Source organism: Primulina huaijiensis, chromosome 3 (assembly GCF_012295235.1).
Source record: "Primulina huaijiensis isolate GDHJ02 chromosome 3, ASM1229523v2, whole genome shotgun sequence".
NCBI classification, from domain to species: domain Eukaryota; kingdom Viridiplantae; phylum Streptophyta; class Magnoliopsida; order Lamiales; family Gesneriaceae; genus Primulina; species Primulina huaijiensis.
Genome location: NC_133308.1, coordinates 4,481,372 through 4,496,591, shown reverse-complemented (window position 1 = coordinate 4,496,591; position 15,220 = coordinate 4,481,372). Strand labels below are relative to the sequence as shown.

The 15,220-nt window shown below is 34.5% G+C and overlaps 1 protein-coding gene across 3 annotated transcripts in view; it reads right to left on the bottom strand.

The window, feature by feature from the left end:
* The window catches only part of LOC140973228 (calcium-dependent protein kinase 8-like), a 9,328-nt gene extending 6,740 nt beyond the window's left edge, over positions 1–2,588 (bottom strand). Inside the window, exons 1-2 of one of the 3 annotated variants that reach the window (XM_073435875.1) lie at positions 2,458–2,588; positions 1,438–1,988 (exon numbers count right to left, since the gene is read on the bottom strand). In XM_073435875.1, the coding sequence (XP_073291976.1) occupies positions 1,438–1,941 (504 nt within the window). In that variant the 5' untranslated portion in view covers positions 1,942–1,988; positions 2,458–2,588. Of the gene's footprint in view, positions 1–1,437; positions 2,007–2,397 lie in introns of those variants that run through there. The other 2 variants (XM_073435874.1, XM_073435876.1) reach the window with 2 other exon arrangements.
* Positions 2,589–15,220: the final 12,632 nt, after the last annotated feature.

The window sequence follows — 15,220 nt, the reverse complement described above, 5'->3', positions numbered from 1 at the left end:
GGACTTGTTGTTTCTCAGCGCAAGTATATACTCGATCTCCTGGAGGAAACTGGTATGAGTGGGTGTAAACCAGTAGATACTCCTATTGATGCAAACAAGAAACTTGGCGAGATGAGCTGCAAATCTCCGGCCGATGTGCATCAGTATCAGAGGCTAGTTGGCAAACTGATTTACCTCTCTCATACTCGACCCGACATAGCTTTTGCGGTTAGCCTTGTCAGTCAGTTTATGCACGCGCCGTCTAGAGATCATCTTGAAGCAGCAAATAGGATCTTAAGGTACCTGAAAGGATGCCCGGGCAAAGGACTTTGTTTCAAGAAGAGTGGCAGCAGGAATATTGAGGTATATACCGATGCTGATTGGGCTGGTTCTGTGACAGATAGGAAGTCTACATCGGGTTACTGCACGTTTCTATGGGGAAATCTAGTCACGTGGAGAAGTAAAAAGCAGAGTGTGGTAGCTCGTAGTAGTGCAGAGGCTGAGTTTAGGGCAATGGCTAATGGGATAACTGAAGTTTTGTGGGCTCAACGTGTTATGAAAGATTTGAGGCTTGAGTTTACATTACCGATCAGATTATATTGTGACAATAAGGCGGCGATTAGTATAGCTCACAATCCAGTTCAGCATGACCGAACCAAACATATTGAAGTGGACATGCACTTCATAAAGGAGAAACTGGATCAAGGTCTGATCTGCACACCGTTGTACCTTCCTCAGCACAGGTGGCTGATATCTTCACAAAGGGCCTGTTCAAACCTGTGTTCGAGAGCCTTGTAAGCAAGTTGGGCATGTTTGACATTTATGCACCAACTTGAGGGGGAGTGTTAGAATTATTAGGGTTTTCTTCCATTATTGATTTATTTATTTAATTATTAGTTGTCATCTTATCTAGTTGGTTGTTAGGCAGATCCTATTTTTACTAGGTTTTTGTTTCAGTTTCTTTCTCTCTCCTGTACTATATAAGCTGCGGCTTTTCCTTCAATAAAATAAGAGAATTATATTCTTAAAACCTACAAAGCCATGGTAGAAAAAATTTACTGTGTGTGTACCAACCAAATCCAATTACGAGTTTGAAAGAATAGGCATGCTCCAGAACTCACACTGAAGAAAAAAAACACCATATAGGATGCATAAAATTATGAAGCTTGTATTGACTGAAACTTTTGATGATTCAAAGTTCAAAATTTGTAATCGGTAACAAAATAATAGCAACACTATGTCCTGAATTGCAAGGTTTTAAAGTAAAATTTTCAAGTGGTGTGAATAACCTCTCATGCAAGCAACACAGAAAAGTTAGTTGCTTTGGGCAGAGTACAGAAAACTCATTGAAAAAAGCACGGAACAAATACTTCCATAGACACATCATATGAAGACAAATGAATACAAAAATTCAAGTCATTCCAATTGAATTGAGAATTATTTTTGTTGCAATTTAACCTGAACAACTTCCACAATGGTCTTCATCACAGCCGCAGCTGCTCTCTCTGTATAATGTCCCCTTGCTACAATCCGATCAAACAATTCACCACCTTCACAAAGCTCCATGACTATATTTATAGCAGTATCATCCTCATAAGTGTCTTTCAAGCTAACGATATTCGGGTGCTTAGGCATCTGCTTCATGATCTCAACCTCCCTTCTAACATCCTCAATATCCACTGATGTCCTGAGCTTCTTCTTTGATATCGACTTGCAGGCGTATTTTTCACCAGTCTCCAATTCAGTGCATAAATACGTGATCCCAAATTCACCTCTTCCGAGCTCACGTCCAAGTTCATATCTTTCACTAATATCGTGTCCAGTTGGGTCTTTCAACACAACAAGCTTGTCCGTAACCCCAGATCCATGATTTCCACCATAATCAATTGAAAAAGGGTTTGGTCTATTCTTCTTTTTCTTCTTCTCCTCAGAAAAACCAGGAGTCGTACAGCAATTTCCCATGATTTTAGAACAATCTAATCTTGATGCTTAGAATAAAAATATAACCCCTGAGATTTTATCAAAGTACACCAAGAAATCATGTCAAGAAAAACTCGGTCCAACATTTCAGCTGCCTAAATAACACGAAAAACCAATATAAAAATATTACAACCATGCTTCGTAACACGTACTCAGATTTGACCACGATCCCATAAATGGAAATTACATTAAAAAATTTGAAAAAAACCTATCTTCAACGGTAAATAATCGGTATCCCATGAAGGAAATCTCCAAAATAAACCATGAATAGATTCATCTGACCTTGAAATCAAAAAACACAACATAATTTCTCTCACATGTATAAATACCAGGAAAGAATTAAACTATCAATAATCAAAGCGAAGCCATAGGCCATGCCACAAAACAAACAAAAAAAAAAAGAACAAAAATGCAGGGAAACAAGAAGAAAACCCCCACCTCAAATGTAAACTATTCTTCGGACTCTTGATCATGAAAATAGAATTGAGCAATAAAAACCTGAGATTTGAAATGAACGAATCGGTGAAGGTATGTATCTGCCATGTGAAGAGAGAGAGGCCCAAAAATTCCTTCGCAGAGACTTCTCTCTCTAAATTTCACATTTCTTTTGTAAATCTGTAACTTTTAACCCCAACAATTTGACTTTTTTCCAAAAAAATAAAAAATTACTATTTTTAAAATAAATTAAATTATATTGGGTTCTAATTTTTTTTAAAAAAATTGTTGTTTTTTTTTTAAAATTTCTAGATTATGATTTTCAAATGAAATTATTAATGGAGTTGAAATAGAGTGGGAAGATTAGGAATCCTACCAACTATTTTGTCACCCAAACACCATTTCATTATTTCACAATAAATATCACAAAAAGAAAAACAATAATAAAATTATGATATTTCTTTTTTTACTAGTGCATTATTTAATTTTGACATATTATATAAAATTACGATATTTCATTTTCTTGAATTTATTTAGACTGGAACATCACGAGTTTTTTATGAATGTAAATAAATTCATCTATTAATATTGTCAAACACTTCTAGAAGCAAACTCCACCTGTGCGAATATAGCCCACCACTTCCAATAGAGTCAAATTTCGATTTCTATTTTGATTAATTCAACGCCTCAAATAAAATAAAAAAATTTATAGGTTTCAATATTTAAAATCGTACAACAGTCTAAACAATATGTGTTGATCGTTATTTTTTACTTGTTTTGAAATTTTGTTTAAAGTAAATTTTTTTTATTCGACTTATATTCGATACGATACTAAATTTTCTTTTGTGGACGTTAATGTTGAGAGGTGTGACTTCGAATGTTGTGGGGATGTGTCTCGATTTATTGTTATTTTGTGCATGTTTGGCATAGTTCTCATTTGATGGAACTTCCAGGCTTGAGTTATATATATTATCTTGCAATATTTTTAAAGTAGTTCAACGACATTCTTAATTGTGGAACAACATACGACCAACCTAATGAGAAGAAATCAAGAAAATGATGACACCGATATTCATAACTGGTGAACGTATACTACAGATATACATCCAGGGCCGTTCTTATTCAGAATCAAGTGAGTCCAATGACTCAGGCCCATCTCTTTTTTTGGGCCCAAAAATTTTTTAAAAATTTTTTATATATTATACTATTAGGCTAGTTGTTTTTTAGTGATCATTTTGAACATGTTTGATATTTTTATTCATTTAATTTAATTTTTTATATTGTCTTTCGTATTGATTTAATTTGAAAAATCGCTATGGAACTAAAAAAAATTATGAACACACATTATGATTCAGAGACCTCTTTTTAAAAGTTAGACTCAGGCCCAAATATTGTCAGAATCGGCCCTGTATACATCGATGCTCAGTCAAGAACTTGCGGGGAAATTGTTTTCTTGATCGACTTCCGTATCACTCGTAGCGAAAACCCACCCATTTTCCTTCATCTGTGGATGGTTTTATAACCGTAAGTGTAAAATATGCTGAAAACAAGCAGAACGGAGATGATCATGATAATTCAGGTGTTTCTTCATTTACCCGGGAACTTGCTTGTTTAAGGTTCAAGGTCCACGGCTGAGATAATGCAAAGAAAAATGCATCAGATTCGTATCGGGAAAAAATTGATTATCCTCATGTTCTAACCGAGACATATTGATATATATGAGAACTATTACCATCAATTCAAATCAAGAAAATCACAGAAAAATGAAAAAGAAGAATAGGAAAGTGAAAAATTGAATATATATTTCACTGAAAAGGTAATCGATACAATATCTTCTTATTTGCGTATTTACCAAGGTATACAAACTAATTAATTCGTAAACCAAGCACGCGTTTTTCTTCAGCAAATTGACATCGATGACCAAGTCTATTATGATCAACTTGTTAATGTTATCTCACTCTACTCTTTCTTCCACCTTTTGGCTTCTCATATATATATATATATATATTTATATATATGAGAAGCCAAAAGGTGGAAGAAAGACTTGTGCTGAGTATCTATATATCCATGTGATCTCAGGTTCGAGTCTGGGAAGGTACAAACTCCAGTGCATGGGCTAGAGTAGCTTATGAGTAATGATGCATGGGAAAGCCCGTGAGGGGGANCAATCATACTTGAGTGTAGTTCAATTCTCGAGGTGACTCAGGTAGTAAGGTGCCCGAGTACTCGTTTGAGAGCTCGGGCTATGATGACGATCTCCCGAGAAAGTAGTGCCCGAGAAGTTAAGGAGAGTACCTGGTCACTTTGGTTTTGACATGTGCTATCCAATTAGTGACCCGGGTCAACCATGATGACCCGGATCCTTATAGGGGTATCACCACACATCCCTAAAATAGTCGGGCTAGAGTCTAACTCGCTGCCCCGATCAGTCATACTTGATCTTCCGTATGATAATTCAGAATGTGTTGAGAGCATCGGGGGCTTCAAATACTTTTAAAATGTGGAAGGATATCCCGGGTTGTGTATAATATAACGGGGCCTCAAATCTCCTGGGCTGTGAATAATATGTCGGGGCCTCAAATCTCCCGGGCTGTGAATAAGATGCCGGGGCCTCAAATCTGCCGGGCTGTGAATAATATGCTGGGGCCTCAAATCTCCCGGGTTGTGAATAAGATACCGGGGCCTCAAAATGACAGGGCTATTGTCATGATGATTTATCATTAATTTCCGCCGACAAACGTTTCTTATTCCGAGAAGTGGATAAGTCTGACATCTCGATAACCGTATGCGTCCTTTCATCTGCCGGCACAACTTCCAAGATCCGTCCTAATCGTCAGATTCGATCTAGATCAACGGTGGAAAATAACTCCCCCCTTTTATATATAGTAACCCTCATATTTTTCAAAAATCACTTTCAAATTCAAACTCTCGGCGAAGCCCTTGCAAAATTTTTCCTCGAAGCTCCTCGGCGAAAAATACTCAACTTCGACAAACTCCTACCGTCTTTCCTCTCCAAAATTTGTAAGTTCTCTCTTTCGAATGTCTGAATCTACCTCTTTGACTTCAGGAGCCAATGCGCGAGGCTCGCCTAGTGACGAGTCCACCGCGCTGCGCTCTGATTCCTCTCCCTCTCCACTTCGCCGCTCTATTACTCAGCCTCCTAAAAAACCCTCAGCTTACCAAACTAAACTAGTCTCTTCAAAACCCTTCTCTTCTAGCCATGCCCGAGCTCTTGCAAAGAGCAAGGGTAAGGGTAAAGCCCGGGCCTCGAGCCCTTTTTCTACCGAGACCCCAGGAGTTCCCTGGTTCTCCTCCATGAGTAGCACTCTGCGCTTGGGGGCAGAAGAGGAGCTCCGAGCTCTATCCCTTCCACTTTTCTCATTCTGATCCCCGGTCCCTCTGATCGGGCAGATCACCCCCCACCTGGCTATACTACCTTTTTCCAGGATCAAGTTAGAAATGGTCTCCGATTCCCCCTCCCTTCTTTCTATATCGAGGTCGCTGAGTTTTTTGGGTTACCTATCAATCAACTCCATCCTAATTCTTTCAGGATTATGGCCTCGGCCTATGTCCTTTTCAAAATGAACAATCTTCTCATCACTCCCCTCATCCTTCATTATTACTTCACTTGTCGGTTTGGGGATAACGCCTTTTCCCTGACTGCCCGATTTAATGCCCGGTTCCTTGATGACATCCCTTCTTCCCAGAAGGGATGGAAAGGAAGATATTTCTTCCTTCAACTTCCGACCCCTCTCTCTTGCCAAATCGGTTTTCTCCCTTCTCTACCCCCACAACCTACCCTTCCCAGGGCCTATAAGTATGAAGAACCATTCCTCATAAGCCAGCAACTGGTAGAGGGTAAAAAATACTCCTCCTCTACCCTTATCTCTACTGATAACCTGATAGCATACGGGTTGAGCGCCCGGGCCGAGGACCCTATGGACCGGGTAATTGATGAAGCTGCAGGCTCGGGTTCTCAACCCGGTAATTCCTTTTTCTTCCCTGTTCTCATCTTTTATTCTTTTGTTTATACTTGTTTAATTTCTCATAACCCTGTCCCTCTTTATACAGATACTTCCAAGATGCAGGCGACCTTTGCCAGGAAGCGAGCAGCTGAGAAGGCTGCTCAAGAGAAGAAGATGGCAGCTCACCGAGCAGCTGCTGAGGAGGAGAAGAGGCGGGCTGACGAGGAGGCAGCTCTGAGAACTGAAACGGCCCGGGCTAACACTTCCCGGGATTAGGAAGAGATCGGGGCTAGGGCTGCGGCCGAGCTCTCAGAAGATGCTGAAGACCTCATCCTTCTTAGGCAGAGGAAAAGAAAAGCTCTCGCAGTCCCCAAGCAGATTATTCTGGAGGATTTCCCCGTGGGTGGCCAGGGCACTTCTCGGTCTGCTCAATCAACTCCCCTTCGCCAACAACCCTCTAATGAACCCGGTCAAGAGCTCCCTCAAGCTGATCAGCCTACTCGAGCTAATATATTTTTTGAGGGAGCTACTACTACTGGTGTTATGCGCCTCAAGCAGATACTCAACCCTGCTGATAATATACAGTATAGTAACCATGATAATATACAGTATGGGAAAATTATTTGCATAACTAAAAAAAATCAATCGTAATCAATATATAAATTTTTAATAAAAAATTATCTTATGTCAAAACATGAAATGTTGTCCCTTGCAAGTAGATAGAAGTTACTTGTCGTCATGAAATTCCGTGGCATGTTGTTTCAACATAGTTGTTAAAAAAGTTTGTGTCGGTCGCTTAAGCTCGAGGCGACTCAAGGCGCAAAGGCCCGCTTCGGGGAAACTCCGAAATGCAGCAGGTTCACGCTTCTGTGCGCTTCGTTTTGAGGCGCTAAGCACTCGCTTATGTGTTTCATAGAAGCCACGCATCTTTTTTTTTTAAAGTTTTTGACAGACTAAAATCGCACTTCTGCATAAAAAAAAATAAATTCAAAAAAAAATTGAAGCTTCTAAACCATCATATTGCTTCTCGCATTCTCATTGCCTTCGCCTCTCACTGTCTCGCCTCTGCCTTTGTCTCTGCCCACTCTGCCCGTTCCTAGGTTTTGCTATGAATTCTTTGTAATTCACTATATTCGAAACAGTTTGTATACTTATTTGTGTCTATTTATCATTCAGTTTACATAGTCAATCCATTTTTGAATTGTTCTAATATTTCAGTTTGGCTTTTTTTCGTACGTATTTTTGTTAACTAAATGACATTGACATTGAGAATATTAAGTTCAGTTTCTAACCAGACTGAATTATTTTGAAGTTAAGAAATTTGTTACGAGTGTTTATTCAACCCTCTTCTAAACATTTCCCTGAACCTATCAACTAACTTAACATAGATCTCGTGTCACTACAAATGAAGGTAGAGTACTGGGAAAGTGATGACGAGTTGTTCGAGTCAGTGAAGGCCAATGAAAAAAATGATGCCGGATCATCATCTTAGTTTCCCTCTGAGAAGTAGACTGAACCAGCTCCTCAAGAAGCCAAACTGCCAATACAAATCAGAGATTGACATCTCAACCTCTGAGGCTTATCATCTTGGCAAACGTAGATGAAGTTGTATAATTGATTGTACAACAACAATAAGAATAAGATGATGATGATGACATTACTTTGAGCAAACTTTTGTCTGCATCTTCACGAATTCACAAGAATAATGCACTAATTACTATAGAATAAGTCATCCTATCTGAGTATGTACTGTTAGTAGAGTATGATGAAGTTGCATTCATTCAAGCCATAGAGAAAGAAGTAGTTGAAATAGCTATGGTTGGCCAACCTCCTACTGAAAATGATGTAGAGCCAATAGGTTGAAGAAGCTCAGATCGAAGCATTTATTAGTCAAACTGATTCAAGTTTACTAATGACTGAACAGACATGTCCTTCAAGTAGTCAGGCTCCTGATTTAACACTTGTTTTATGTAAGGAACCTCCAAGAATAGAGTCATCTTCTCCTGATATGGATCTATCAGATGGAAACACCTTGGACAGAATCCATTCTAGCTTCACATCTATTTTTTCTTCTATCATTGTTATCAAAAAGAATAACTTGAATACCGAGGAAGCTTTGGAATCTTTCAAGGACAAGATGCTCAAGGAGGTATCGAACCAATCAAAAGGCATAATTGATATATCTACTCGACTAAAACAGATTAAGAAGGCTCAGGCGGCTACTGCTACTCATCTCGATGGGCAAATACAAGATAACAAATTTCAAATTTACGCCAAGATTGAAGAAGTTCAAGCTAACTTTAATCAGAAAATTGATGGAGTTAGCTCTCAGTTAGCAACTGTTATTGTCTACTTGAAGGCACCATCTGGTGTTGACAAAAAAAAGGGTAGAAAATAAGCCAACTGAATCCTCCAGTTAAGCTCATAAGAAAGAACAGCCGAGCCAACTAACCGGTCTAAGAAGCCAACTGACAAGCACTCTGGATCTCAAAAATATTATCATAGAAGATAGGGCTTAGAGGACATGCTTTGTATACTTGGCAAGTCAATCCAGTTGTAATTTTATTCTGATTAATTAATCAGTATTCTGATTCAAGGGCACCAATTTTTTCAAACACCAAAAAAGGAAAAAATTGTAAGAACATTTCGGTTTTTGTGACAAGGCTTTTGATCCAATAGATAATCACAAAGCCTAATTAAATTGAATTCAAGAAGAAAACTGAATATTCACAAGCAAACATTTTCTAAGTCAATCAGAGTCTAACTGACTATCGAGCAAAATTAATAATACACTATTAAAGGTAGAAGGGATACTGATAGGTAAAATTATCAAATGACAACTGATGGAACTCAATTGATATCAGGTTATTTCAGTCAATCAGTCAGCCCAAATCCAAACATTCTTTGACAGCCCAAATCCAAACATTCTCTGAAAATTATCATTATGCTCATTAATTAATCCAGCTGAAATATCATATAAATTTTTCTTTACCGAAACAGTCACTGGTTCATACATAATATCAGAATTCATGTGCACTACGAGAATATGTTAGAAAGAACAATGACATGACAAAAAAAAGTGTTTAGAAACGGTTATATTATTTAAAAAGATGACTATTTCATATGAAGTCTATATATAAATCAGTTAGACAAGCTTTTAAATTCTCCGACTCTCTGATTTTCTGAATTCTCCAATCTTTTGAATTTCTTGAAAAAGCTTTTTGCAAGCCATACTGATCACAGCAAGCACACACTGATAATTTATTATATGATCAATTGATGATCGATTTGTGCTTATAAATTTCCTTGTGAAATCTTTATAATTGAGAGCTAGAAGTCCATTTTAGCGACGGTTTAATTAGCGACGGTTTTTATATATATTCCGTCTCTAAAATATTCCGTCGCTTACGTGGACCAGCGTACGTGCTTACGAAGCGCGGACGCTGCTCTCCGTAAGCGCGGATTGCAGTAGTTTTGGAATTTTTTTTTTTTTACATTATTTTTGAAAAAAAATTTTAAAATTAAATTATTTTTAAAAAAAACCCTATAATTTGAGAAGAGTAATATTGAAAATTAGTTACTATGACAATTTTGAGAAAAAAAATGTTTGTGCTTGGATAATTTGAGAAATAAAATATTGTGTCCATTAAATGACATATTATTTATATAATATGTATGACCGAGTGCTTACCACTTTATCAAAAGCTATAGCTAATAGTAATGATGCAACTCAAATCTTTTAAACCACACAGTAGCTCAAGCACCACGGTTCGATCGCTCTACCAAGCAAGGACAATTATTGTACCTAACATAATAGCACACTTAACTTAGTTTATGAATTTAATAATATTTTTAACATCCTATGTTTATAATTAAAACAAGCATAAACCCCTACAAATGTGGAAAATGTGAGTAACTCTTGCTTTTTTATATTAATTTAGAAAGTGGTCTTTCTAAACAAAAATAGTTTGTCGGTTTTTTATGTATTTATAAAGATATATTTCACAAAAATGAATATGATCATATATTACATCACACGAAATATTTTGCAGACAAGATTAGAAGGGAATAAAAGTTGAAATGACACTTTTATTTAATGATATATATGAATAATATTTGCAATGTTAAATTTTCCATTTATATGGGATCATCATATAAACCAATGCATTATTTTATATATAATTTATATATCTTGCTTAAGTATCAAAAAAGTATATATGCAACTTATTCTGTAATTTTTTTAGTGAAGTCCGATTCAAGCGAGCGAAAGTAGATAGGGTCACAATTAATCAAGAATCAACCAAAAAGTTTTGTTTGTTAAATTAAACTTATTGGTTCAAAATCTATAAATTTTGAAATAGTATTTCTCTTGTGAGACGGTCTCACGTGCATATATGTGTGAGACATGTTGACTCAATCCATACCTACTATGGAAAATAATACTTTTTAACATAAAAATAATAGAGCAGGTCTCTTGTGAGACGATCTCACGAATCTTTATCTGTGAGACGGGTCAACCCTACCGATATTCACAATAAAAAGTAATACTCTTAGCATAAAAAGTAATACTTTTTCATGGATAACCCAAATAAGAGATTTGTCTCACAAAAATACGACCCGTGAGACCGTCTCACACAAGTGTTTGCCAAAATAATATTTTTTTTCATGAGTTGTGTCGGATCAAAGATCCGTCTAATAAAATTGATCCGCGAAACGATCTTACTTAAATTTTTATGTTTTTAAATAACTACGTCGATCGAAATTCCAGAAAATATTCTAATTTTCCAGAAGAAAGCTGCAGCAGTAGTAAAGCATGCTTGTGGTATAGTATACCTGTGTCTCTATATTATCAAGCATGTCCCCTTGAGCTTCAACCAGTACTGCCATGTCCATGAAGATCTGCGCGAGAAAAAATAATGAAGAGATAATTCATAATTTGAAGCACTGGACCATTATTTTTCATTTGGAAAGGAAATATATATTCCAAATTAAGATTAGCGTAAAAAACATTCAACTATATTCAAGGATTTATACGTGTGAATAATATTTTAAAGAGAGATTTACCTAAATAGACTTTACACAATTGCTATAATCAATTTTAGTCTTCAGTTAAATTAATTTACCAAAATAATCTTTTTATCATATCAAATTACAAAGATATCTCATATCTTTTAAATCATATTCACTATCAATTTATTCATCTCAAACTCTTTATTTTATTATCTCATCAATTTCGTGCGTATAGAGGCGGCCGTGAAATACATCAATCCTATTTCTTTAAGCAAGTATGAATTTCTTTTTTTTCCACTTAACTTTNCAAACTAACCATTCATAATTTTATTAAAATATGTTTATTGATATAAGTAAGTAGTATTAAAAAATTAATATCTTATAAATTAAATAAAACAGAACAAATGTTAAATCAATTCTATAAAAAAAATAGATAATTAAATAAATGAATCAAGAAAATGGAACATGTGTGGTCATAAAAAAAGGGTATTTTAGGATTTTTAAATTATATAAGACATAATGCAAATTATGTAATAAAGAAGGCCATTTTTAAAATTATGACTTTGAAATAGACTAGAATAATCAATTTCCCTATTTTTTAAAAATACAGAATAAACATCAAAATATAGATGTATACCGAGAGAAAAAAAACTACTATGGATGTGAGCTCATCTACCGAGTAATTTAATTTCGTATATGAAATTAATAAATTTTTTAACTTCCCATGTTTATAAATAAAACAAGCGTAAAATTCCCTTGAAAATTTTGGGTTTGAAAAGACCTTTAATTTTATTGGATAAATAGTAAATAAATATTTAAACCCTATTTTCATTTAGGTTTTACTCACTCATTTCTTATAAATTAATTTAAGCTTCCTACTTTATTTAAAATGTTACAAAATTATTGTCTCCAATATATATACCTTGATTAAATTTTTATTTTTTATTTTTAATGGTTCATCATGCTTCCGTAAAATAAATTGAACACGTTAGCTATTTGATCGGAGTGTCATCGAGTTGTATCTACCGGATTTTACAAACTAAAATTTTCCCAAAATATTAGTGAAGCCCCTCGTCCTCGTACTTTTGAAACCACATCTTTTAAACCAAGAAGAAAAAGGAAGAAGGAAAAAACATTGGATGGAAACCGAAGATGAACGTCTTACAAAGACATGGTACAACACTTCCACCAGTATAGCATTTAGCAATAATCAAAGCAACATTAGTTTTAGGGGATTGTTTTGGAAGGAGCATAACCATGAGATACTAGATGAATGGAAAGTACGTACACAATAAAACATGAGGCAACATTTCACGGATGTTGAGAAATGAATGTTCGTTTTCCAAAGCAAAATAAGTGAAGTGGAAGCACCCAAGTAGATCGTCATTTGAGATGAAGATATGCATTCTGATTTTTTTTTATTTTAATTGAAGTTCAATAAACTCTTAATTAGATTTTTTTTTGTCTATTGCACTCAATCTCAAACAATGTTTGAGCAATATTATATGAGTCTATGATCCGATTAGAAAGTTTAGTTAGTGGTGATGGAGCAACCAAAATCGAATATATGTTTGTTTGAAAAATTCAAAGGAGTTTCGATGAATGCTACTAAGAAACCAAATAATATTGATGACGATTTATCTTCATCTACTTTATCCACAGCATCTGATACACTCAAGACCAATAAAAGGAGATGATGTGTATTAATTGAGCAAAACCATTAGACCAATGAGAATGAAGGCTTTCAAAAAGACCATGAGAGGAGAATGATCGTAATATCGAAGCTTGGTGAATTTGCTCCAAAAAAAAAGCAAGAAGGTGAGAGACACAATATTATAAAAAAAAAAACACTATAATTACTATAGAAAAAGAGCATTATGCGAAAATTCAGCAAACTCTGGAACAGAAAAACATAATAAAAGAGATGAAATTGGAAAATCGGATAATGGAAAAAGATGTTAACAATCCAAAATTGAGCGACATTCCACGTCAATATTGTATAAAGACGCAAGAGCAAATTATTCAAAGATCCAGTCAGTAATTTATTTAGTTTGTAGTTAATTATATTTAATTATTTGTATTTTTAAATACATTTATTTTTTGAATTGCATATAAGTTTCTAAATTTTAATTTTGTCTAATTTAATTTGTTATAATTACGTGAAATTTTATTTTATTTTATTTAAAAAAATATTGAATGATATAAAAAAATTTCATATTTCAACCTAATCTCGTCGCCGTAAGAACATGAGATGAAGTTACTAACTATGACATACTCGTCTCCCCAACTTCATCTTACCTTTGAACATGCCCCGACAATTTTTATTTTTGAAATACAATAATTAGGTAGAAAGAAATTAGAACTTGTAGGCACTATATCCTCAGATAAGTTAGAACTATTTGTTGAGAACATTAGTGTAGTCGTTGGCGTTGAAAATTGTATAAGCTAGAGTATAAAATACATTGAAGGTGAATTATATTATCAATAATATTGTGAATGAACTATTCAGTAAATTCATAAGAGCGTTTATTCCAAGTATGCATTGCATTAAAATCTTGGTTTTATCATAAACCGAGTGCTTGACCCAATGATCTCACTTGAATTTCTCCATGTAGTGACTCAAGTTCGAGTCCTCCCACCCCTAGATTAGGATTTAAAAAAAAAAAAAATCTTGGCTTTATAATCAAATAATAATAAAAAATTCTAGTCGTACAATTTAGATTATACTCAGACAGACAGACTTACATTTTACATGATAAATTACAAAAGTATCATTGAATCCAATTTCATCTCTTTTATTTTATTTTTTATTCTTTATTATCCTTGAAAATGAAAAATTGCATCAAGAATGTAATATTATCATGTAAAATATTTATGCTAAATTAATGGATGCTCTTCAACTATAACTAAGAGAATAAGCTATTTAGTGTACAATTATAGCTATTTAGTGTACAATTATATTGACGTGCAAAAATATTCACTATTCATTGACATTATATTAGAATTTAGAAATGTCTTGTCAATTTATTTCACAAAAATTAATAATTGAAGATCTATAAAATATTCGTGTTATTTATCTCTCACAAAATTTGTTTTCCGTATTCTAACTTTTATCGTGATGTACTTTTTTTAAGAATGTAAAATTATTAACAATACGACGTATCTGACTTCAAGCAATTTATCTCAATGTATGTTCCCTTTATTTTGCTCCTTCACATGATCTAAACACATATGCTTAGGGCATTTTATTCTTTAAGAAAACATTGATTTAATAACAAATTCACATTACACAATAATAACCTATTAATTTTTCGATTAACTAATGTGATGTAACCATATTAATTCATAATTATTACATTGCATTTTCTTCTATAAAAAAATTTGCTTCCCTTTTTTCGAGTATAATTTACGATATGTGATTTTAATTTCATTTTATCAGAAAAACTTTTTACAAATTATAAAACAACGATGTTTACAAAAAATCTTACCTACATGATGATCACGAAGAACATTTTTGGATGCACCTGGACGTACGGATTCGAAGCAATGAATTTCAAATCAATTTGATTGTTTGGATAAATTATTTCGTGTTCGGTGAATTTCAAAACCAATCTTTTGTTATTCAACGTTGATTTAATTGTAATTGAGATAGTTTTGAAATAATAAGTTCTGTTCTTCCAAATCAAATCATTTGTCCCGTACAAACTCCAAATTGGGTAACCAGGTATTTGCTTGAATCAGGTCATAGGCACGCTTTCACCTCAAAAGAAACTAAAAACGTGTTTGATTATATTCTTAACCCGTCTCTCTCTATCTATCTCTATACATCAAAGGAAGGGGAAAAAAATACT